The sequence below is a fragment of the Misgurnus anguillicaudatus genome, chromosome 15, assembly GCF_027580225.2.
Source record: "Misgurnus anguillicaudatus chromosome 15, ASM2758022v2, whole genome shotgun sequence".
Classification (NCBI taxonomy): domain Eukaryota; kingdom Metazoa; phylum Chordata; class Actinopteri; order Cypriniformes; family Cobitidae; genus Misgurnus; species Misgurnus anguillicaudatus.
In genome coordinates, this window is record NC_073351.2 from 26,263,856 (window position 1) to 26,288,317 (window position 24,462).

The following is a 24,462-nucleotide window of genomic DNA, read 5'->3' on the forward strand; positions in this document are numbered from 1 at the left end:
ACCGTTTTGGAATCCATTTGGCTGGTCTCCGGGTCTGGCGGTGCCATTTTTGGCATGGCTTGGCATGGTCCATTGAATCTGATTAGACCATTAGCATTGCGCTAAAAAATAACCAAAGAGTTTCGATATTTTTCCTATTTAAAACTTGACTCTTCTGTAGTTACATCGTGTACTAAGACATACGGAAAATTAAGTTGCGATTTTCTAAGCTGATATGGCTAGGAACTATATTCTCATTCCGGCGTAATAATCAAGGACTTTGCTACCTTACCATGGCTGCAGCAGGCGCAATGATGTTACGCACCGCCCGAAAATAGTCCCTTTGGTAACTTTTAATAGTAGGGGACTATTTTCGGCCACTGCGTAATATCATTAATAAAATATCGGAACTCTTTGGTCATTTATGAGCACGATGCTAATAATCAGCCTTAATCAGCTAAAAGTGGTACCGCTAGACACGGAGATCGGCTGAATGGATTCCAAAACAGTAAAAATCAATTGTTTAACTCTAGGGGAGCTGGAAAATGAGCCTTTTTTTTTTTTAAGTGGAGTGTCCCTTTAAGGTTGAAAGCTGCTGCAGTTTTTATGACACACTCAGTGGTCGGAGTGCAATATTTTCATATTGATTATGACACAGGTAACATAATCATGAATGATAATACCAGTGAGAAAACACCTGATTTTCCAGGCTTAGATTTTTAGATATGAAAAGAATTGAATGGTATGATGGGTGCTGAAACTTGAAAACATGGTATTGTTAATGTATATATGCTTTCAGTCTTTTAGCTAACATGTCCAAATGTGGTTTAGACAAGGTATTGAAAAAGTTGTCCTAAAACCTTTTTCTAGGGGCATATAATTGTTGTTATCTATTTTGTGCCACAAACTAAACTGGGACTTTTTAATTGAGAAAAAAAATAATTCAATATGATTTATAAAAGTAAAATTTTAGATGATCATATGGGTTGCATAATGCATTATTATTATTAATTAAATTGGATACAAAACAAATTATTTGTATTCATAAAGACCATTTATGTTTTGATTTTAAGCATTTGATGTAAAAGCACACAGTAGAATATTAACTTTTTAAAAATGTGTTTATTTGATGAGGTATCTCTGTTATAGGTGAGCCTCGAGAAGAAGTGTTCAAAATGATGTAAAATGCTGTAAGCTTTTAATACCACTCATAAATGTCTCCGCTGTGCGCTGCTGGGTTTGCTGACTCTTTTGGGCGGGTTTTTTGAAAAGAGGGCGTGGTGTGTGTTTGAAGGCGTGGCCTATTCCTTGTCTATCTGACAGAAATTAAAACTGTTGAAAAGCTTACGTTGTTTTAATAAAGAACTGAATATTTGCGTAGTAATAAATACACTTAAACGGGTTTAAAATGTGTTTTAATGTTACTTAAATAATTTATATCACGTAAAACAATGCACAATTATATTAGGCTTGTTCGACTTCATGCGGAGCAGCAAGAATCGCCAGCCGAATGACGTTAAAGTTCCGCGAGAGCGATTTAAAGACAAACTCCTCCGTATGATTTCGCGAATCGCTCTCGCGGAACTTTGACGTCATCCGGCTGTCGATTCTTGCAGCGCCTAATGAAGTCGAACAAGCCAGCTCCTCAAAATACTACATTACCCAAAGAGCATTGCATTAATAGGCGGAACTACAGATTCACTACATGTAAGCAGCTGACCTGACTGTACTCTGTAGCTCTAACTTTAATCATTTCATTTCTGTACCGAGGCTAGCAACCAAGCCACAGTCTCGCTAGTTGCTTTCGTATTTTATACGTTTACACGTACCTAGTATAAAACATATGCAAAGCTGAAATCGTGACTAGCAGTGAAGGCAAAACTAGCCCACATTACTTAATCTTGGTCAGTTTAGTGAAGTTTTTAAAGGAGCTTAGGTTATGTTAGCCTAGCGTCAGCTAACATCTGCGTGTGACTGTGCGCAGTTAGCTGTTAGCCCAAACTACCTTAACAAGGATCATCCCATTTCCAGCTGACAGCCCGGTTCGGTCCGGTGGGTTATACATCTGGGGGGAGTGGACATCACGTTTACCAAGTCAAATGTAAGTTAATTTATATTGATTGTAATGTAGAGAATGACATTACTTGCAAAAGTCCGAAAACCGGCTTGTGTAGTTTATGTCAGAACCTCAAGTGTCAGTTAATAAATCTGCGACTGTTACGATGTAAATAAATGTTAAACTGCTTATTTTTGCTTGTTTTACATGCCCTTTGATAAAGATAGAGGCGGCAGACTGTCTGAAAATAGTTTGATGTGCTAACCAGGTACTCTGATGACAGCAGGTTGCCAGCTTTAATGTTTGACTTCTGTAGGATTAAATCATAACTTACGTGGCCAGCACCAAATGCTTTTTAGTTCGACTTCAAACATCCAGATCCCATACCTGGTGTGATCCTGAAGTGTTTGAACAAAATAACAGTAGTTATATAAAGTATACGTAGTTGCAGTCAAGATGGCAGGCGAAGGATCATCGTGCTATTTCTTATGATGACTCACTTAACTCGGGCTACCTATCTGCACGAGTTACAAAGACTTGTAAATCCTTAAATTAAAAAGTGTCTGGGACTGAGTTCATTGTTACACAAGGTTATCATTTTAAACAAGGCTGTAAACAGTTCTGCTCAATGACTCTCATTGTTTGTCATATATATTTTTAAGTTGTTTTGCATTTGTTGACATGTATATGCTTTCTCTAGGTAGAGAGTTGAGTTTATAAAACGGCACACAATGGAATCAGACAACAACTCAGAGGTAATGCTTTGGCAAACCAGAAAGTTTACTAGGTATATACTTCGTGAACTACGGTTTGTTTTACTTTTCTTTTCAAGCCATCATAAATGGGTGATTATATGTGACCCTGCCTGTGAAATCCAGGTTAAAGTCATTAAGTATTAATAATTAAGTTAGTGAGTTTGACTTGATTTGACTCAAATTTCAATCTTTGACATGACCTTAAGTTACTCAGTCAATATTAAAAATATCAAGGTTGTATTTATTTTCACAAAAGTGTCTTTGTTATGTAGAATGACACAGTAAAAAGTACAATAAAATGACTTTATCTGGGTTTTTAAATACAGGGTCACATACTTGATACCACTCCTAATGTAAAACAGACCCAGATATAATTTTGCATTTGTATTTTGCATTATTATCTATTTTAGTTGAAAGGTGTGCATGTGATTTTGGGTCAGTATTGTGTTTTGTGATTGATTTCTTGTAGCTACTGGGATAATAGCTTAGCTGAGATCTTGTTTACTTAGGTGGGCATTTCCCACGGTGAAGAAATATTTACAGCATTTGCAGTGTATTTGTTTTTGTGAAGCTTCACATCTGCTCAAGTTATCATTCACTTAACTTTAAAGTTTGAACGTCCTGCCTGATAAAAAAAAATAAATGCTGAGATTGTTCATTGTTAATGTGTATGCCTATAAAGATTATGTTGACTTTTATTTGTAGGTTGACTCAGTTGGCCCACCAGAAGATGACACGCAACCAGCATTTCCTCTTGGACTATGTGAGTTATCTTTGATTTATGCATTTGACAGATCATGCATTTATTTTAACCTACAGCATTTGCCCTGCTTACACACTGGGTCTCATTCACAAAGCATGCGTACGCACAAAATTGTTCATAAAATGTGCGTACGGACGTTTTAACTAGCAAATCATGATTCAACAAAAACTTTCGTACTAAATTTTTTAAAAATGTTTGCAAAAACGTAAGAACAACTTAGACCACACGTACGCAATAATCATGAACAAGGAAAACATATATAAAATATATAACACAGATATATATTACAGGGTTCCTATTCCTTGTTAATGATTCTTGCGTACGTGTAGTCTAAGTTGTTCGTTTTGTAAACGTTTGGAATAAATTTTAGTATGGGGGTTTTTGTTGATTCATGATTTGTAAGTTGAAATATCTGAACGCACATTTCACAAATAAATTCATGCTACGCATGTTTCGTGAATGAGACCCAATGTTTTGTCAGCTGAGCTATCCAGTGTACAAATGGGCTTCCCACCTTAGTTTAATTCTGCTTAGCATAGTTAACTGTTAAAAAAAACTCACTTTTTTGTTTACTATTTTTTCTCTGTTTTAAAGTGATGAAATAAGTTCAATAAATATTTTTACATAAATTTAAATACATATTTTGTACCTGCTCCTTTATCATGGCATGACATCTTGAAATCAATGTGTCATATTTTGTCCTTTTAGCGGACTCTGAAGCAATGGAAATGTTGTGGCAGGTTCGTGCTCAACGGCGGCAGGCGAATCCCGATTTGCCGGAGACTGTCACTCGTCTTGTCACACCTGAGGGCAGTATTGTTTACCTGGTTGGCACCGCTCACTTTAGTGATAGCAGCAAAAAGGATGTAGCCACTGTAAGAATGCTTTTTCTAGCATATCTGACTACCAAATAGATGCATTGATTGTATATTTAGATGTTTAGTGTTTTATTTTGGTGTCCCTCACTTCAGGCAATCCAAGCAGTCCAGCCTGATGTGGTGGTTGTGGAGCTATGTCAGTACAGAGTGTCCATGCTAAAGATGGATGAGAAAACGCTGCTAAAGGAGGCTAAAGACATTAACCTGGAGAAGGTCCAGCAGGCCATTAAACAGGTCGGCCATAAAACCAAAGACTGTGTAGACGTGGTTATTATTATATTATCAAACGCATTCCTCTGAAGCTTGTTTGTGTTCTTTATCACAGGCAGGTTGCTAGTGAAATCTAATTCCTACTCTTCTTGGTATTTATTTTTCCTTCTTTCAAATTCAGAATGGAGTGATGTCTGGCCTCATGCAGATACTGCTGCTCAAAGTCTCTGCTCACATTACGGAGCAGCTGGGTATGGCCCCGGGAGGAGAGTTTAGAGAAGCCTTTAAAGAGGTCATCAACATGCTCTTCCTCACTCAAACAAGCATTTTTGGTCTTATTCTGGTTCATTTCTAGCAGATGTCACCAATTATTTTGAATGCACGCACTCAGAAAACTGAAGATATGTGTCGCCTTACGAAAATTAAATATGGCTTGCTTTGTTTTTCAATAAATTCAGGCAGGAAAAGTGCCCTTCTGTAAGTTTCATCTTGGGGATCGGCCCATTCCGGTTACATTTAAACGTGCAATAGCTGCTCTGAGTCTGTGGCAGAAGGCTCGTCTGGCTTGGGGCCTGTGCTTCCTCTCTGACCCCATCAGGTACAAAACACCTCATCTTTATATGCACAGCGCTCACATTCTGAGTCTTTTCTTAAAAACCTGCCTCTGAAATGAAGTGGCATGTGAGAGTATCCATTCTTGAGCACAAGCGACCTTGCATTATTCAGGGTTCCCATGGATCCTTGAAAGTTTGTGAATCTGGTGGGGGATTCAAGGCCCCCAGGAAGTTTTTGAAAATATACATACATAGATACATGTCATTGAAAGTGCTTGAATCTATTTTATGCACAAAGTTCTCTGGAAAAAATCCATATTATTCACTGTGTAGTGTAGGATGATATCATAAAAATTCTAGACTTTTTAAGCACACGTGCTAAACTGTTGGCTAAAACGCCGTCTCTGTTGGATGAGAAAACGCTGCTAAAGGAGGACGCTTTAAATGCTTATATCTTCTGTATGCCAATGTTGATTCATACCAAAATGCTTTTTTGCATAGTTGTGTTAGACACATGAAAACGTCTCTGGTTATGTATTTAACTGTTGTTCCCTGAGAAGACGAGACACTGGGTCTCCCTTGCCATACTTCCTGCGTCCCTGTAACGCCGTCTTTGGCAATATCTCAGATAGCGATATACTTCCTGGCTCCCGCGTCACCCTATCTTTGTCGTTAAGCTTCACCATTGGTTGAATTTGATATACACATTCAGGCGCACTCTGGAGGCGTCCCTAAAGTGTCACCGCAGTGACGCGGCACGAGTTCAATCGAAAGGGAACTGTAACACTGTATCTTTTAAGGTAACACAATGTAACCTTGCTCTCACTTGAAATGTGTCCCCACATTTAGTCCTTGAAGGGTATTGGACATGGAAAGTCCTTGAAAGGTCCTTGAATTAGAAGTTAACTAATGTGTGGGAACCCTGATTATAATAAATCATGACTTTCCCAACTCTTATTGGATCATCATCATCATTATTATTATTATACAGTAAATATAGACTTATCTTTTTACTCAAAATGTAATTTATTGCTTCTTTTTGATTGTGGCTGAAATATATCCCAGATATATCCTTGACCGGTTTGTAAGACTCGCATGTGAAGTGAATCCATTTGTATTTTTATCAGTAAAGAGGATGTAGAGAAGTGCAAACAGAAGGATCTCCTCGAGCAGACCATGTCGGAAATGATCGGCGAGTTTCCAGCCCTCCACCGCACTATCGTAGCTGAACGAGACATCTACCTCACACACACACTTAGACAGGCTGCTCGTTGCGTGGAGGCGCCTCCTAATGCTCAGAGTGAGTAATGCAGACCTGTCTTATAGCACAGGCCTGTCAATACACCTAAAAAGTGACAAAAAACTACAATTAAATAAACTACATATTGGGCACGCTCAGTATCTTGTGCCAAGTCATGTTTTTTGTTGTTACATGAAACCTGTTGTTGATTGTATGCAATCTAATTTTTCTTAGAAGTGCCTGCTGTAGTGGTCGGAGTGGTTGGGATGGGTCATGTTCCAGGCATTGAAAAAAACTGGGACAAAGAACTCAACATTCATGAGATCATGAGGTGTGTATCTGCAGTCACAGTTGTGTGTATTGTGGTGTGTTACTGTATTAGATTTGTCATGATAAAAATCTTTGTCTCTTTACTCTTAGCGTGGCTCCTCCCTCCCGTTTCGGCTGGGTGTTAAGAAAGGTGTTGAAGGGAACCATGTGGGGCCTTCTGGGTTACGCCTGTTTCCGTGCCAGCAAGGGCATGGGCAGGGCATTACTCTCCTTTCCCACAGTTCAGTCATGGCTTAAAAATATACGAGTGCCTGCCGTTTGACCATTAGTTTATCGCCAAAGACTTTTCAACAGTGAGATCAGGATCTCACACTGAACACCAACAGCCTTAAGTAGAGGATGTAGAGGGAAAGATTATGAGCAATCACGGTCTCAATTCCATATGACGCGTACTGAGTTGTATGGGGGGAAGCCTTTGACCAGACCTCTATCAACCCTCTGCCCATCTCCTTTGTGAACCTGTGGATGCAGAGTTGTACTGCCAAAGAAATCGGACCATGCTTTTCTTTCCTCTTTTCCTCAGTCTTAAAGTAAGATACTCCGTGCCATTAGCTGAAGCTGCATTGCCCTCCCTTTCAAATGATTTCACTTAACTTGAATTAAATGAAGTTTTATTTTCCTGTCATTACGTGGTTTGGTTAACTTGTAGGATGCAGTTTAGCAGTACAGTATTACTATTCACTGCAAGTCCACTTTTAAATATGTGATATACTCTTGGCCACAACCTGTGGTTTATTAAGATTAAATACTGTAGTTGAAGGCACCTCTTATTCAAGAGGCTAAAGTGAATGCAGCAGTGTCCCGGATACAACTAATTTGTAAAACATGCACTGTGTTGGAAGTTCCATAAGAGCGTTTATAAAGAGTGATATGAATCAAATAGGGATCAGGTTAAGATCTAACTGATATGTTGCATGTGTTTATCCAAGCAATGAGAAGGAAAAGACATCTATCTGCATGATTTCATGTGGAGATTACTCAAAAGGTATTCAGCACCCTGATAGATAATGTCAAAGTACTGCCATATATGGTGCAGTAAAGTAACAGATGTTGCAAACTAATAGAAAAGTAATTTAAAATGATTAAATTACCCCATAGTACAGTTCCCCAAATTCTAAGGTTTGTTACAAATGCTGCTGTCTTCCAGTAAATGAAAACACTTTGTAAGGTGTCTTAAACGTGTCTTCCTTTCAACTTTATGCAGTGCTACTGTTGAACTGATCTAATACACAAGACATTATTGATCATTATTGAAGTTTTACAATGTCATTTGTTTCGAACCTCTCATTTTTAAACATTGTGTACTTTTTGGAAAAGAGAATAAATGGTCCTACTTTATATGTTGTAATTTTTTGTCTGTCAACAAATCAAAAAACCCATTTTTAAAGTATTCTGAATAACATATCAAATGTCCAGCATGTCCATTTGTCACAAATACAAGGAAAAGTTTTGAATGTGTAAATTGCTTATTCGCCATGTATATTATAAGGCAATGGTTTTCAAACTTTATGATGCCAAGGACCCAGATATTATTAATTTTTTGTGAGCCCTACCTAAATTCCTAAAATATATAAATGTATATATTTTTATGCGTAGTGAATATAATTGGCTACACTTTGAGTAATGATGGGTGTATGACCCCACACTCTATTTTTTGGGTTTCTTTATGTTGGGTCAAATATGGACAAACTCAACAGTTGGGTTGTAAATAAACCTGTGCACGGTTGTTTTAACCCAAATGCTGGGGGTGGGTAACAACAACCCAGCATAGGATTATCCATAGGATTGGGTTGACCCAACCATGCCTTACAAACGCCAGTGAGTGAGATAAAGGGGACTGTAATAGGAAAATAACACTAAAAAGGTACAAAACAAATATAAATTATTCTGAAATGTATGTAGGAAGAAATAAAAAATATATAACTTCTGGGAAATGTATGTAGCAAGAAATAAGAGATGACTGCTAATAAAAACATAGTATTTTTTTTTACATTTTTCTTTTATATTGTATTTTAAATATTTATACTTTTTCTTGGGACCCTCTTGGTTGGTTGTGTTTGAACAACACGTTTTGTCTCTAGTTAAAGACAACACATTTAATATGATGTCCTAAACTAGACATATCTCTGTATTATTATTGGAACAACACATCTTGTGTTGTCCTTTTTATTTATTTGAACACAAAATTAACACATAATGTGTTAATTATAGCATAACACAATAAATAGCATAACACAAAACAGTGTGTTAAAAATTAACACATCCTTTTTTTAGAGCCCCCTGTGTGGCCCCGGAACCCAGTTTGAAACCCAGTTTGAAACCCCCTGTTATAAGGTTCAACCATTGAACCTTTACTTTTTTTTAAATATATATATATTTTTAATTGAATGAACATTTACTTAATACATTATTTTTTTTGTTAAATACATTTCAGTGACTGTTGTGCGTGCAACTAATCGTTCCGAGATTTTTGTTTCCAGACGGAACAAAAACAAGGACGGACAGGAATTCCACGGACGTTTTAAAACAACCGTGTTGTAAATTACGTACGAATGACAGTCACAATACTTATCTAACAAGCTTTGTTAGACATAAGTGCAATGTGAATGGCTTCTGTACCCCGTTTAACACGGCTTTATGTGTTATGTTCCGGTGTCGTTTTTCGCAGATATCTTTCACATAACGTTACAAGAATGAGCGACATGGGCACGAGTCGTTCTTCCCTTGAGAGCCTGCAGTTTGATAATGTAGCTCTTAGAAAGCTTCCTCTGGATCAGTCCACCGAGCCGGGGGTACGACAGGTACGGGGTGCCTGCTTTTCCAGAGTTCAACCAACACCTCTCAAAGACCCGAAGTTTGTGGCAGTCTCAGGTCCAGCTCTGGCACTTTTGGGTCTTGATGCTGCTGAGGTCTTAAAGGACCCACTGGGCCCAGAATATCTGAGTGGGTCTAAAATCATTCCAGGATCAGAGCCAGCCGCCCATTGCTACTGTGGACACCAGTTTGGCCAGTTTGCAGGACAGCTTGGTGATGGAGCTGCATGTTATTTAGGAGAAGTGAAAGCTCCAGTAGATCAGAGTCCTGAATTACTGCATGAGAATCCTACTGGGCGCTGGGAGATCCAAGTAAAGGGTGCTGGACTGACACCATACTCTAGGTAGGTTTTGTCTTTACACTTAAATTTCTGCATTTGACAGAAGCGTTCATTCAAACTTTTTTACAAAAAACAAAACTAAATGAACAACATTACATCTTATTTGCCATACACACAATAACCAACAATGTCTGCCATATCACACTGACTAAAGTGCAACTAGGAGGTGAGTATCAATTTCGTTAAACCGTCCTGTTCTGTCTTTTTCAGACAAGCAGATGGGCGGAAAGTTTTGCGATCCAGTATCCGTGAATTCCTTTGCAGCGAGGCAGTTTTTGCTTTAGGAGTGCCAACCACAAGAGCCGGATCAGTAGTAACTTCAGATACACGGATCATGAGGGATATCCGTTATGATGGGAATCCACGTATGGAAAGATGCTCTGTGGTCTTGCGCATTGCTCCCAGCTTTATTAGGTTACCCGTGTGGACACATTCATTTTGAGCTTGAAGATTTCTCATTGATCATTGATGTCATATATTGTTTACTTTTTAACCTGGTTAATTTATGAAGAGTTCAAATTCATGTTTTCCTTTGTTTGTAGTTCTTAAAATAGTGAATTCTCAATAAAGTAGTCATTCTCTGTGTCTAGTTGTTCTTAATATGAGAAGTTTCTTTCCTGATTCCCATGCAGATTTGGATCATTTGAGATCTTTAAAAAAGCTGATGAGTTCACTGGGCGTCAAGGTCCAAGCTGTGGTCTCGATGAGATCAGAACCCAAATGCTGGATTATGTCATTGAGACCTTCTACCCAGAGATCCAGCAAAGTCACTCAGACCGTGTGGAAAGAAACACTGCTTTTTTTAGAGAGGTGACTCAGATCAGCCTTTAATAATATTGTGGTCATGTATACAGATCATGTGAATTTGAAATAAATAAATATCTTGATTTTGTAACTTTTTTAGTTTCTGCAGTTTTGTCTGAAGTCTTTATTTATCTCATTATCATTGTTTATTTCAAAGTTTTATTCATAGCTATAAATGTATATGAAAATATATAAAATTTTATCACATAAGCATAACTTTATATTGTTTATATATACTTGAATGTACATGCATCTGAATTACCAGGTGACTGTACGCACAGCACGGCTGGTGGCTCAGTGGCAGTGTGTCGGGTTTTGTCATGGAGTCCTGAATACTGACAACATGAGCATTCTGGGCCTCACGCTGGATTATGGGCCTTTTGGTTTCATGGACCGGTAAATACACAACATACCTTTTTGTTTATGTCTTTTGACAGTAGAACATTTGTCTAGTGCCACATTTGAAATTTAATTGGTTAATATATATATGGGTGATTCTCACTAAAAACTTGGTTTTAAAAATGTCAAGCATGAAAATGTAAAAATTGCTTAAATTTACTTTTTTCCCACCAGACATTGAAAAACAAAGTCTGGAGTAAATGGGAACATTAATTTAAAAACTTTTACTTATCATTGAACACTTTTTGTAACATAATTTTACAAATTAGTCCTAAAAAATCTCATTACCGCAACAGTCAGAAAACATCAACACTGACATATTTTCAAAATGACATGACAAACCTGAAAGAACATAATTTGGAGATTCTGCACATGCATTTAAAATCTAATTATTATGCTTCTATTTATTAAATTAACATTTAATAAGCATCTGTTGCTGTAATGTTTATCAAAATGTCGTGTAAGCATTCTGACAAGACAATTTTTCAAATTAATTTTAAAAAAATGATCTTACCTGGTAGCCATCTTGAAGTAACTGGTCCATGTGCTTGGTCACTCAAAATCAAACTTTATTAAAAATCTGTATGTGTGCTTAAACTGTTCTCAAAAGTGTTGCGGAGGATGAGAACATCAGGCATGGACACATCATTTTCCTAATTTTTCTTCATTATTATTATACATGAATATTCAGTAAATATTTTTTCTGTCATCTAAAGTAGTCTAGCAAAACATCCATTTATTTTTTTTCTTAATATTTTTGTGTTAATTTGATTAAATTACAACATAACGCATGTTCAAACACAGCCGGACACATTGCGGTAATGAGAATTTCAGCAGAAAATGAGATAAGAATTTATAATTGGAAATTTTATGTTGAAATCACACATTTTGCAAGGTAGAACACAGTATTGTGTTAATTCTGATGCTTTTTAATGTTACTATATTACACATTTTAAAGCTAAAATCATTAGTGCTGTGGTGTTTCAATGGTTTCGTGAGAATCACCCATATATATTACCAGCATTTTATTTACAATTTTAGATGACACAAATAATTTATGATTTCAGTTTTTCTTTCTCTTTAGGTTTGACCCAGAGTTCATTTGTAATGCCTCGGATAACTCAGGCCGGTACTCTTACCAGGCTCAACCAGCCATATGCCGTTGGAATCTGGCTCGGCTGGCAGAAGCCCTTGACCCTGATTTACCTCCAGACCGGGCCAAGCAGGTACTGGATGAGTACCTGCCTCTCTATAATGGCTTTTATCTCAGCATCATGAGAAAGAAACTGGGTCTGTTAAGGAGGGAGGAACCAGAGGATGAGATACTCATCACAGAACTCATGCAGACCATGCATAACACTGGTATGAAGATAAAATGAGGTTAATACTTGAAAAAAAACATGTAATTTTATATCATTATCTTATTTAAATGACTGAACAAACAAACATGTATAAAGGCATTATCTCTCCAGAAAATTAAACACTCCTATAGATAGGAGAGATTGGTTCCAGCAATGCCAAGGTTATGAGGTTGATTCCCAGATAATTCACATACTTATATAATGTAAACATTGCGTTTTTACATATGTGATTTTGCTCTTTCTTGTATAAGGTGCGGACTTCACCAACACATTCCGCAGTTTAAGTCAAATTTCCTGCCCAGCGCAGGAGGAAGGAGGGGAGGATGATTGTGAGACTATTAAACAAGCTACAGAGTTGCTCCTGCAGCAGTGTGCCTCTCTAGAGGAGCTGAAGGCAGCTAACAGACCCACCATGGATCCACGGTAAAAAAAGTTACACTTGTGTCACAAAAGATGACTTGCTACTCCACTTGGACTTACACATTTGATTTCCAACTTCAAGTTAATGGGTATTGTTAATGTTTTGTTTCAATCCCTATAGTGAGCTTGCAATGCTGCTGTCCATGGCTCAGAGTAATCCGACCTTGTTCCAGATGTTGTCAGACAAGAGCACGTTGGTCCGGGAGATTGAGAAACTTTCAAGATTGAAGGAGCTGATGGACACCAGTGAAGAACAGCTGAAGAGCAAGCAAACTGAAGACTGGATCTGCTGGATCCAAAAATACAGGTACAAATGGAAACCAGTTTATTTTAACAGACGAGAACAGTAGTGAAGTATCTTTACTCAAGTACATTTTTAAAGCATAATATCATACTTTTTATTCCTCTTCACGTCCTATTAAATTTCATGTAATACTTAATTACATTAAAACTGTGGTGCTCTTTTTTATTACTTAAATGCGGGGTGCATGATTTTTGAGAAACACTTTGATAAAGGGAGTTGGGCTGAGTACCAAAACATACTTGTAGCCAATCAGTAGTAAGGGGCGTGTCTACTACCCAACATCTTTGCCTGGGTTGCGTATATGTGTGGGTTGGGTCTATCAAAAGAAGGTCCAGATTCTATTGGGGTAGGGGCGTGTTTGTTTTATGTGATTTCAAATGTCAACATTGGCTTTCAGAGAACGTGCACCCCGCCTTTAAGTAAAAGAGTTATCTGAGTGAAAGTGAAGAAGAATACATCCTTACTGTGTCCACCTTAATGTTGGTTAAACTGTTTATCAGATACTAAAAATAATTGTAGCACTAGATTAACCATTCTTACTAATGGTTTTGAAAAAATCAAAGGTAAAATGTTATTTATTTAACTCTTAAGACAGCGGCTGGCCCGTGAGTGTGAGTCAGGGATTGAAGTGAAAGCTGTACAGGAGGAGAGAGTTTGCATGATGAACAACACCAATCCACGTGTGGTACTCAGAAACTACATTGCCCAGAATGCAATAGAAGCAGCTGAAAATGGTGACTTCTCAGAAGTAAGGCTTTTTCAGGTTTTATTGTCATCTGTAATTGTCTGCTGCATCAATTCAGTTTTAGCTCTGTGACCACAGGAGTATAGCGCAAGCAAAACAAATCTGCCAAACACATAAACATGTATGTGTAAGACGGTCTTCTCCTCAATCTGTTAGATCCAGCGAGTTCTGAAAGTGTTGGAAAAGCCGTTCTCTGTTCAGGAAGGCCTTGAAAAGCCGAATTGGGTTGGAAGAGGAGGAATTGAAGAACCGGGAGAGAGAGATGAAACCGGAGAGGAAGGGAACGCCTCAGGAGGGCTCACTGGAGCTGAGGTTCGAGTACAAGTGCCCTATGACAGCAAGCCTCCATCCTGGGCCAATGAGATCTGCGTCACCTGATCATCATAAAACCTTCATGACAAACTAACCTGCTCATTAAAAAAGCTGGTTAGGTCTCAGTGAAGGTTTTAAAAGAGGTATTAAACTTCTGTCCAACAGTTCAAAACATGCATGAAGACAATGTGGAAAGGTTATTATTTGTTTTTTTATCCTGAATTTCACAGTTTGTTTTTTAGTATGTTGGACTGATTATGAATGATGACTTAGACCGCTAGTCTAACAATGACAGGTCTCTGTCTGAGCGATAGAAGTTATGCCTCAATATATTAATATCATAATTTTACTATGATTTTGAATGTGGAAAATGCTCGTAAGCGCACAAGCCGTTGAGCAATGACTCTCCAAAGCTTAAACGCACAAATAGACACAAGCATTCATTTAACAGATATCTGTCAAACTTTAAATGGTGTAGTTAATATTTAGCACAGATTGAGTATTTAGTAGTACTACTGTACCACTGCATGGTGATATTGATGGAACAATCTCTACTGTCTTTATTAAAGCTTCACTAATTCCTTTTAAATGTGTCATTGCGCAATTGGGAGTGGACATTTTTATTATATGTTTACATTGGGACAAAGGAAATATTTTCATATACTTTATTAATACAAAATCTTGTTTAAAATATGAACATCTGTACATTTTCATTAATTGTACATTTTATGATCTGTGCTTATAATATGCAATGTTTCTAAGATTAAATAATAAACATACATAATCACAATGCTGTGTTCTAGTTGTGTTAACCAGAATTGTTTCTGTAAAGCAGAAGGTGTTTTTTATTGTAGTTACCTTAAACCTTCCATAAGTAAGGGTGTTTGTGAAGCTTTGGGGAAGAATGTCAGCCCCTGGGGCCCAATAGTTAAGGAACAAGTTAAAACAAGTTGAGGTGTGCACTTAAAACATTGCAAATCAGTGCCATGTATTTGCACCACAGTATGTAAAGAAAAACAAACTTTCTGTTCATATTCTTAATAATATACCAACATCTGTGGGACTCCCCAAAACCTCGTGTAATAACCTTCAAGGCTGTGTAATGATAATAATAAACAGGCAGCATTTCTCACATTCACTTCAAGTTCTCAGTGTGTGACGTAAACCGTAGCCACGCTGGAGAGGGAGCGGTTACGGGCACACGCGCAGCTCGTGAACGTGCACAGGTATATTGCTGCTGTTATCAGTGTTCAGGTGAACGTAAAAAATCACGGCGAAGTAAAGCATTTAAAGGCGTATTCACCGACATGTCAGGCCGCTCTAGACCTGGCTATTATCGCCAGGAGGTGAATAAAACCGTTTGGGAAGTGCCGGAGAGATACAGAGATCTGAAACAGGTGGGGACGGGGGCATATGGTACTGTATGGTGAGTCTTATTTTTTTGTACTTCCTGATATCGAGTTATATTATGTTTTCCTATACGTCTATGAGTATTTTCCAACCCAGTGTTTTATCATAAACAAAGAAAGAAGTTCCGATGAGAATCGCGCGTCATTCAAGTGCTTACACTAGTAGTACACAGCTCATTAAACATCACTGGTTAATCATTATAAAATGGCAGCTATCGCTGAATGCAGTCTGTGGTCAGGCCATGATGTTAGTGTTTGATGCGTACTTTATGTTATGTCATCATTATAACTTATGTTTATACTTCCTTATAGCAATCGGTTTAACTTGTTTTTGGGTGCACGAGAGCGAGCGTGCGCTAGTTTTTCTCATTCTCTCTTTCCGTCTCTCACTCTCCAACAATGTCGCACTCTCTCATCTCAACTTAAAGTATACTTTAATGTTTATACAGTATTACCCAAGCATTAATATTTCACATAAAACATACAGGTGGTATCAAAATAAAGTGCAAGGCAAAGAATACATTTATATATCATAAAATTAAGAAAATATTAAAATATAAGCTTAAAGGAGCTGTATGTTGGTTTTTGACTGTACTAAATAAACAGTGCTAGATCTAGTTGTTCTCTTTTTAAAATGTGACTTCTGTGTCGCAATGTCTGTTTTTGTTTTGGTCTTTGTGATCCTGCCCACTGCCAATTTACACAATATGTATTAGACAGCTCGGTTGCCAGTTATAACAGTCGCTTAAAGGGATAGTTCACCCAAAAATGAAAATTCTGTCATCATTTACCCTCATGTTGTTACAAACTTGTATAAATTTCTTTGTTCTGATGAACACGAAGGAAGATATTTTGAGGAATGTTTGTAACCGTTCCTGAACCCCATTCACTTCCATAGTAGGAAAAAATAATAATATGGAAGTCAATGGGGCTCACGAACCGTTTGATTATGAACACTCCTCAAAATATCTTCCTTTGTGTTCATCAGAACAAAGAAATTTATACAGCTTTGTAACAACATGAAAGTAAATGATGACAGAATTGTAATTTTTGGGTGAACTATCCCTTTAAATGAGACCTCAATGGCCCCCTAAATGCGACCTCCTGTGTGCACATCTTCTGAAATGAGCCGCAGATTGAGTTATAAAAATCCGCACAAGCGGATTTGTAATTTGCAAACAACAAAAACATTGGAGGAGTTACTACCGCGGGAGGAGCGACTACGAGTCATGCAACACTATAAAACACTGTTTAACTTATGATTCACTACATGTTCGTGTCATTTATATAATATTATGCACGCGCCTATTTCCAACATACTTACCGCATGCAACTCATGACCCGGTTGGGAAAATCCAGTGCATCAAACACACACACAAAACTCTGGTGCTACCCCGGATAATAAACTATATCCATTGTTTCCATAGTGCTGGCTTTCTTCTCCTACATCCAAAAACACACTTCTTCTCAGGGAACTACACTAACCTTTTCCACTGGTGGCACTTGCGCTACCAACTTTTTCAGTTACTGGCGCAAAATATGATTTGGTCGCACATATTTTTTTCAAGTTATATTAAGGCGCTCTGGTTAATAAATGAACAATAATGAAACTGTATTGCATACAGATATGCTTTTTATTTTACTTGCCATCTTTTAAACCACATGCCGCCTTGTTTTCTTAAACGTTGCAGTCAGTATTTCCCACAGATCTGAAATTTACTTGGTGGTGGTAACCGGTAAAAAGGGCAATCATTACCCACTGACAAATTATGGTCTACTATACATGTGACGAAGAACTAATAATGTGTGACACAACACAATACTTTGATTTATTGAAAATTAATATTAATTTCACATTATATTTCATTAATCTAAACACTCCAAACTTTCTTTGCCATTAACAAAGCTGACACTGTTTGTCAAAGCACCACGAAAACACTTACTGTTTTTGCACTGATATATGAAGCAATTAGACCCCTTTTATCAAACTCAATATAATACAATACTATGTATAGTAGTATATTAATAGACAGTGCAGGTCTATAGATTATAAATGTGACTGATGTTATGACTGATGTTATAATGGTAATAATTTCTATTAAATAGGCACTTTTACTGCTTCTGCTCTATCTTTCTATTTCTCTCTTGCCGATTTAAAAAGCTTAATCCACTTATTATTTCAATAATATTATTCCACTTATTTTATTTTCAAATCTACTTGCTGTCAATGGGCTTGACATTGGCACTGCTTTTTTGCTACAATCTGTGCAAACTTAATATGGATATGGTTTTAGAAAATATATGGTTTATTAATAATAAGATTATTAAAAACATGTGAGAAAGAAAACGCAGCGCGTGGTCGTAACAAGAACCATCGCCATAGAAACCGAAGGCACGCTAAACTGCACTCGAGCTTTAGCGCGGTAGCGCTCATGGCCGTTTTCCGATCGACTCGGGTTATAAACTCAATATTAATCAGACTTGGGACCCAAAGTAATTAAACTAGGACCTAACCGGACCCGACAGAGCATTTAAAATATAAACCCGGAACCATACGGTCCCGCGTCCTCAGTGAAGAAAGACATCTGCTCAAGTTCAGAAACATGGAAGACACTGCGCTTGCGTCGCGTCGCACCTAATTCATTGAGAAACAGCTGAGCACGCAAACGCACACTGATGGGAAGAGACACGACGTGCTTTCACGCAAAATGAAGCCAACGTGTTGATGGCTCAGAGCACGTTATAAAACGTATTCTTAAAATCCACATTTATGTTTTAATAAATGCTCATAGTAAATCATAGCATATTGTCTAAAACATTAGGTAGCACATTTGCGACCCATTAAAAATTAGGGTCGCAACGGCAGTTCAAAAGGTCGCATATGCGACCATTTTGGTCGCAGTGTAGCTCCCTGCTTCTTTCGTGCCATTGTTGAGTCTTGAAATTAAACAAAGCTGTCGCCAGATGTGATGTTTGTAAGTTCTAGCGTCTCCCACTGATTGACGGGTGAGCAGGGTTTTCTGGGGGAAGTGCCCATAAAAAGAAGTGATACGTATAGAAACCCCTGAAACAAGGGACCTGTAATCGGAAAAAAAACTTTCCGAAACTTGTACGAACCCTGGCGAAGTGCATTCGGCACAGAAATACTCTGTAACACGCCCAACTGCTTTTTTGACACTTTTGCCTACGTTTAGCCTGAGGAAACAACTCTATAACTGTGTTAATAAGTCAGAATGCTTGAAATACCATTGAACCACCCCTTTAAGATAGGACGGCTTTTAATGTCAAAACAATAAACTTTTCGAAATTAAAGGCGGAGTCCATGATGTTTGAAAGCCAATGTTGATATTTGAAATCACCTAAACAAACACGCCCCTACCCCAATAGAATCTGGACCTTCTGTTGATAGACCCGCCCCACACATACGCAACCCGGCATTTGATTTGATTTGATTGGCTATAAGTGTGTTTTGGTAGTCGGCCTGTCTCCTTTTCCAACGCGTTTTTCAAACATCGTGGACTCCGCCTTTAACACTAATGCAACTATGGGAATTATGTTGTGGCTAAAAGAAATCAGAATAAATACATATTATTTATGAATTTGTAAGAATGTATGTTCTCTTAGCACTATAACATTTTATAAAGGTTTCCTCTTATTGGCTGTTTTTCTTTATTATTCAGTCCAAGTCATGCATTTGTAACTGATGCTCTACTCCTCAGCTATGCATTTGACCGGAGGACGGCAGCAAAGGTGGCCATCAAGAAGCTCCATCGTCCATTTCAGTCAGACCTGTTTGCCAAAAGAGCTTATCGAGAACTCAGGCTGCTCAAACACATGAAGCACGACAATGTAAGAAGCCAAACGTTGACATTTTTTTTAAATGAATACATTTGCAGGGTTTTTGTTCAGTTTGACAGCAGCCCTTTCTGTTTTAATTGGTACAGGTTATTGGACTCCTGGATGTGTTCACCGCTGACCTTTCTCTTGACAGATTTCATGACTTGTCAGTAATTTTTCCAAAAGCACTTACGGTTATGCTTTGTCCTTTTGTTTTAATAAATTGATGGTCTGGTAACTCCGTTGACTCAGCTTGATTTGGGCTTGAGTTATTTGATCATGCTGTTTACATGTTTTTTCAAAGTCTCCTGAGGACATTCAAACATACAAAATTCAAACATACAATGACCCAATATATCACAAAATGTCACAATTTTTGATCCTTTCCTAAAATAAGCTTTCATTTAATCTGGTTTAACACTTTCTCTATTTTATCATTTGCACAGTTATTTGGTCATGCCCTTCATGGCCACTGATCTAGGAAAACTAATGAAAATGGAGAGGATGACAGAGGACAGGGTCCAGTATTTGGTCTATCAGATACTAAAAGGGCTCAAAGTGAGTATGGTTAGCCTTTAGTAATGTATACTCATGCTCGCCTAAACATATTTCAATGGATCTCTTTATGTTCACAGTATATCCATGCTGCTGGAATCATTCACAGGGTGAGTAAGGTGGTTTTTGTTAGTGGTCGACTGATATTTCAAGTTTTAATGGTGATTACTGATGTTGAGAAAGCATTGTGGTTGATATGAGGCTGATATAACACAAATGTTATTACAGTAAATAAGTGCCAACAGAAAATTGGTAAAACCCAAAATTAACATGTATTATGCATAATATGTATGAATGTAGCCTTTTAGTACTTTAAACATATTTACAAGGCGGATCTGACACCCTTACGGTACTGTTTGAGTAAGAGTCAAATAATACGTGAAAAAGTAAATAATGATTAGACATTGCATTGTATGTCAGACGTTGGCTTTTACAACTAAGTGTGTTTTTTCATTTTGAACAACACATTTAAGGAACCGAAAGATTTAACAGCTGATGTTGCAAAAAAAATAAATATTGGCATATATATTAGCCACTGCACTATATCGCTTTTTCACTAGTTCCTGTAACCAACTTGTTCACTTAAAGGTGCAATGTGGGACTTTTAGCGGCATCTAGTGGTGAAACTGTGAATTGCAACCAATGGCTCAGTCCACAGCTCACCCCACATAGGGAAACTAGTAGCCGCCACAATACAAACGTCATCGTCTGAGACAACGTAGTGACCAAACATGCTTAGCATTTTGTCCGTTTAGGCTACTGTAGAAACATGACCGTGACTTCCATGTATGGGGACTAAAAACAATGGTGTATATTGATAAAAACGGCTATAAATGTAAGACCAGTACAGTCCATTTTGTATATTACATTGCTTTTCTGTCAGCAGATCCTTCTAAAATCACACATTGCACCTTTAATACTTAATTAAGAAATATAATTGAAATATTTAAATTTAAACTGGATGTCTTTAAACTTGCAGGATCTTAAACCAGGCAACCTTGCGATAAATGAGGAATGTGAGCTTAAGGTATTTCACTCTGTGTATGTTTAAAAGTGTAATATGCAATGTGTATTAGCATGATCATCCACATCATGTTGTTTGTCTTTATCTTAGAATATATAGAAAGCATTTTTTATGAAAGCAATTAACACGATAGATCCTGGATTTCGGTCTAGCACGGCAAGCAGACACTGAGATGACGGGCTATGTGGTGACGCGCTGGTACAGAGCACCTGAAGTCATTCTTAGCTGGATGCATTACACACAGACAGGTTAGTTACACATCACAGGTTACTGTTTCTGTCTCTGCTAAGCTCATGTTTCTACCTTTATTCATTCAAAGTCATTAATACATGTAAATGTTTTTTAATACAGAGGTTGGTTTGTGTTTGTTTAAATTTCCCTTCAGTGGACATCTGGTCGGTCGGATGCATCATGGCAGAGATGCTGCTAGGAAAGCCACTGTTTAAAGGAAATGACCGTATCCTTAGGAAAATTATTAGGATTTGCAACTCGTACAAAATTTGCAAATGCAATTTTGATGTGGTGAATGTTTTATTATCTCACGGCCATACCTAGTTATTTTAATCCTTGACTCCTTTCGTCAGACCTGGACCAGCTGATGGAAATCATGAAGATTACAGGCACCCCCACAAAAGAGTTCACTGCCAAATTACAGTCTGAGGATGTGTGTTTCAAATCATTTTTAACTATTCAGGCTTGCCCCTCTACCAGATATATAATGCACTCTTATCAGATATATATGTGACCCAGCCTGTGAAAACCTACTGTCTTCTACATAAAGTCATCCTACATAATGTAAAGAACATTGTGTGAAAATATAACCTTGATTTATTTAATATTGATGGAGTAAGGTCATGTCAAAGATTGAAATTAAAGTAAAATCAATGAGTTTGATGCTCATAATCTTACTATTAGATTACGAGACTATAGCCTGGATTTCACAGACAGGGCCAATGTATGCATATTTCGAAGAAATGAAAATCCACAATCATGTGATATCCTTTTTCAGGCTAGACACTACATTGCAAAGTTACCAAAACTAAGAAAGCGAGATCTTCGGGCAATGTTACCAGGTGTTAATCCACAAGGTAAGATCATTTACCTTGCTAAAATGCATTTGAAAGCCTTTAAATGAGGTTATTATACAGAAGCCCATTGATGTCTTTACTGAAAACATACATGATTCTTTGTTGTTAATTCTGTTTTGCTTTCTCTCATAGCAATTCAAGTGTTAGACTCCATGTTGCTTTTGGATCCTGAGAGTAGAGTAACAGCAGCAGAAGGGTTGGCTCTTCCCTACTTCTCTGAATTTCGTGAACCAGAGGAGGAGACCGAAGCACCACCGTATGACCATTCATTGGATGAGGCTGATCAGTCGGTCGACCAATGGAAACGTAGGTTTGGGGAATGTGATTAATTTTGGGGTAGACATCTAGTTGGAACAAGCAAACAAGATTCTGTCGACACCCTTGAAGATAAAGGTGCTACATGATGCCATACAAGAACCATTTTTAACTGAATGGTTCTTTGGAAAACCAAAATGTGTTCTTTTTTATCATTGCTGTTAAAGGTGTAATGTGGCATTTTAGCGTCATCTAGATGTCATCTTAGATTGCGAATAGGCTTTATGCCCAGCTGCACTACTTCCTGAACTTCAGCCAGCTCTTTGTTTCCTGTCTGCCATTGTTGGACAAGCTGATTAATCCAGGTTTGTCTGATTATTGTTGTTGTGACTACTGGGGTCAGGCACACCTGGATTGGTCGGTTTGTCCGGTGGTGGCGGGCGGGAAACGGGGAGCTGGCTGGAGTTCAGGAAGTAGTGCAGCTGGGCATAAAGCCTATTGCAACCAACCTCAATGTCGAAATGCAATGAGAAGCTACATGTTTTCGTCTGAGGTGTATATTATATTGCATTTCTGTCAAGAGATCATTTTAAAAGTCCCACGTTGCACCTTTAAAGGAAAGCACCAACTTTTTTCAATATTTTACTATGTTCTTACCTCAACTTAGACAAATTAATACATACCTATCTTTTTTCAATGCATGCACTTCATCTTTGCACAGCGTGTTGTGAATGTGTTGGCGTTTGGCCTGGCCCCATTCGTTCCTTGGGATCCAGGCAGGGATGAATTTGGAGGCCGGCAGGCGCTTCCGTGTTTTCCCTATTTGGAGACTGTTGCATGGGTAGTTGCACGAGTGGGTATGGTGGCACAAAATAAAACTTGGTGACTTTTTAAGGTGATAAAAATGAGAACTATATTGTATGGCAAAAGAGCACTTAGTTTGTAGGACCTCGGGCGCACTCCTGACTACTCCCCCTCTCATTCAAACTTCGTCAATATTACTGCACCCGAGCAACTTTATTTTTATGAATGTGTCTTTCTTTCCATTTAATTTAATCTTTCGTTCTTTGTTCGCAGGACTTACCTTCACTGAAATTTTGACCTTCAAACCACCACCATCAGGGGCAGAAGCTAAAGAGACATCTCTCTAAATCTTCTTGCACTGTGCAGTCAGCTAAGCCTTACTTTTATTTACCCGTGTATGACTAAAATAGTTTCCGTTGTATTGTTTTGGGTTTCCCAAAGTGAACTTATTATGTGATTTTTAGCATTTCAGTTTGTTGTGTGGTATGAATTATGCACCTGCACTCTCCTTCAATTTGAGCAGTACATTTTTTTTATTAATCTTGGCAAATAAGCAATTGTAGTAGATTTTCTTTTTAATTCTGCCTGTGTAGGCAAAACATGGGCCAAATCAGGATACAGTATAAAATAAGAGTAATTGTCTGTCAAAACAGTATGTAAACCTGACCACAGTCACAAATGCAAAATGAACTGTATTTATACAAAACAGAATGTCAATGTACAATGAGCATACTTTTTAACTGATCACTTGAACATTTTGTATTTTTATAAATGGAAAAAGGCAATAAAAAGACTATTTTAATCTTTGTGCTTTTGATGCTTCAAATTCTTTTATAGAATTAAACAATTAAAAAAAGTTTATTTTTACATAATATTTACAAATTATCTATTTATAAAACTTGCACTTGGAAAGAAAAACATTTGTGGAATTTTAAGTGATTTTATATTAAAATCCAGCAGAGGGCAGCATTTACATACTTTGCTTTTCCATCAATAACATCACAGTAATGCATTTTCCAAAAGCTCCAATATTCACAAAAAATTCTACATTATTCCATACTTTTTAGGTCTTTAGAAATCACTTACCCTCGATCCTCATTTAATTTATAGTAATGTAATTTCGGATTAAAACATCTAGATACATCAAAACTAAAGAGTAAGACCAATTTTACTATGGGAATTATGTTTTAACTAAAACAAATAAAAAATCTTTTATATTTTAGCAA

General features: G+C 37.5%; 3 protein-coding genes across 5 annotated transcripts; all 3 read left to right on the forward strand.

The window, feature by feature from the left end:
* The first annotated feature begins 1,657 nt into the window (after positions 1-1,657).
* On the forward strand, positions 1,658-8,103 carry trabd (TraB domain containing). Of its 3 annotated transcripts, none has more exons than XM_055173522.2 (10): positions 1,658-2,080; positions 2,736-2,790; positions 3,496-3,553; positions 4,262-4,428; positions 4,525-4,665; positions 4,823-4,933; positions 5,100-5,239; positions 6,323-6,495; positions 6,670-6,766; positions 6,856-8,103. In XM_055173522.2, exons 2-10 carry the CDS (start codon positions 2,767-2,769, stop codon positions 7,025-7,027), a joined length of 1,083 nt encoding a protein of 360 aa, XP_055029497.2. In that variant the 5' UTR covers positions 1,658-2,080; positions 2,736-2,766; the 3' UTR covers positions 7,028-8,103. The 3 variants fall into 3 exon arrangements, with proteins under 3 accessions (XP_055029497.2, XP_055029498.2, XP_055029499.2); XM_055173523.2 differs by lacking the exon at positions 1,658-2,080 and adding an exon at positions 2,285-2,303; XM_055173524.2 differs by lacking the exon at positions 1,658-2,080 and having other exon boundaries at positions 2,766-2,822.
* Positions 8,104-9,236: 1,133 nt separating this feature from the next.
* On the forward strand, positions 9,237-15,041 carry selenoo1 (selenoprotein O1). The gene is made up of 9 exons (XM_055173517.2): positions 9,237-9,922; positions 10,130-10,333; positions 10,552-10,729; positions 10,989-11,119; positions 12,207-12,484; positions 12,735-12,906; positions 13,025-13,210; positions 13,799-13,955; positions 14,109-15,041. Exons 1-9 carry the CDS (start codon positions 9,372-9,374, stop codon positions 14,337-14,339), a joined length of 2,088 nt encoding a protein of 695 aa, XP_055029492.2. The 5' UTR covers positions 9,237-9,371; the 3' UTR covers positions 14,340-15,041.
* A 392-nt stretch (positions 15,042-15,433) lies between these two features.
* On the forward strand, positions 15,434-24,042 carry mapk12a (mitogen-activated protein kinase 12a). Its single transcript, XM_055173521.2, has 12 exons — positions 15,434-15,690; positions 19,393-19,522; positions 19,618-19,676; positions 19,957-20,068; positions 20,146-20,175; positions 21,045-21,092; positions 21,223-21,337; positions 21,475-21,546; positions 21,674-21,753; positions 22,099-22,177; positions 22,310-22,483; positions 23,510-24,042. The coding sequence occupies exons 1-12, from the start codon at positions 15,572-15,574 to the stop codon at positions 23,581-23,583; spliced, it is 1,092 nt and encodes a 363-aa protein (XP_055029496.1). The 5' UTR covers positions 15,434-15,571; the 3' UTR covers positions 23,584-24,042.
* Positions 24,043-24,462: the final 420 nt, after the last annotated feature.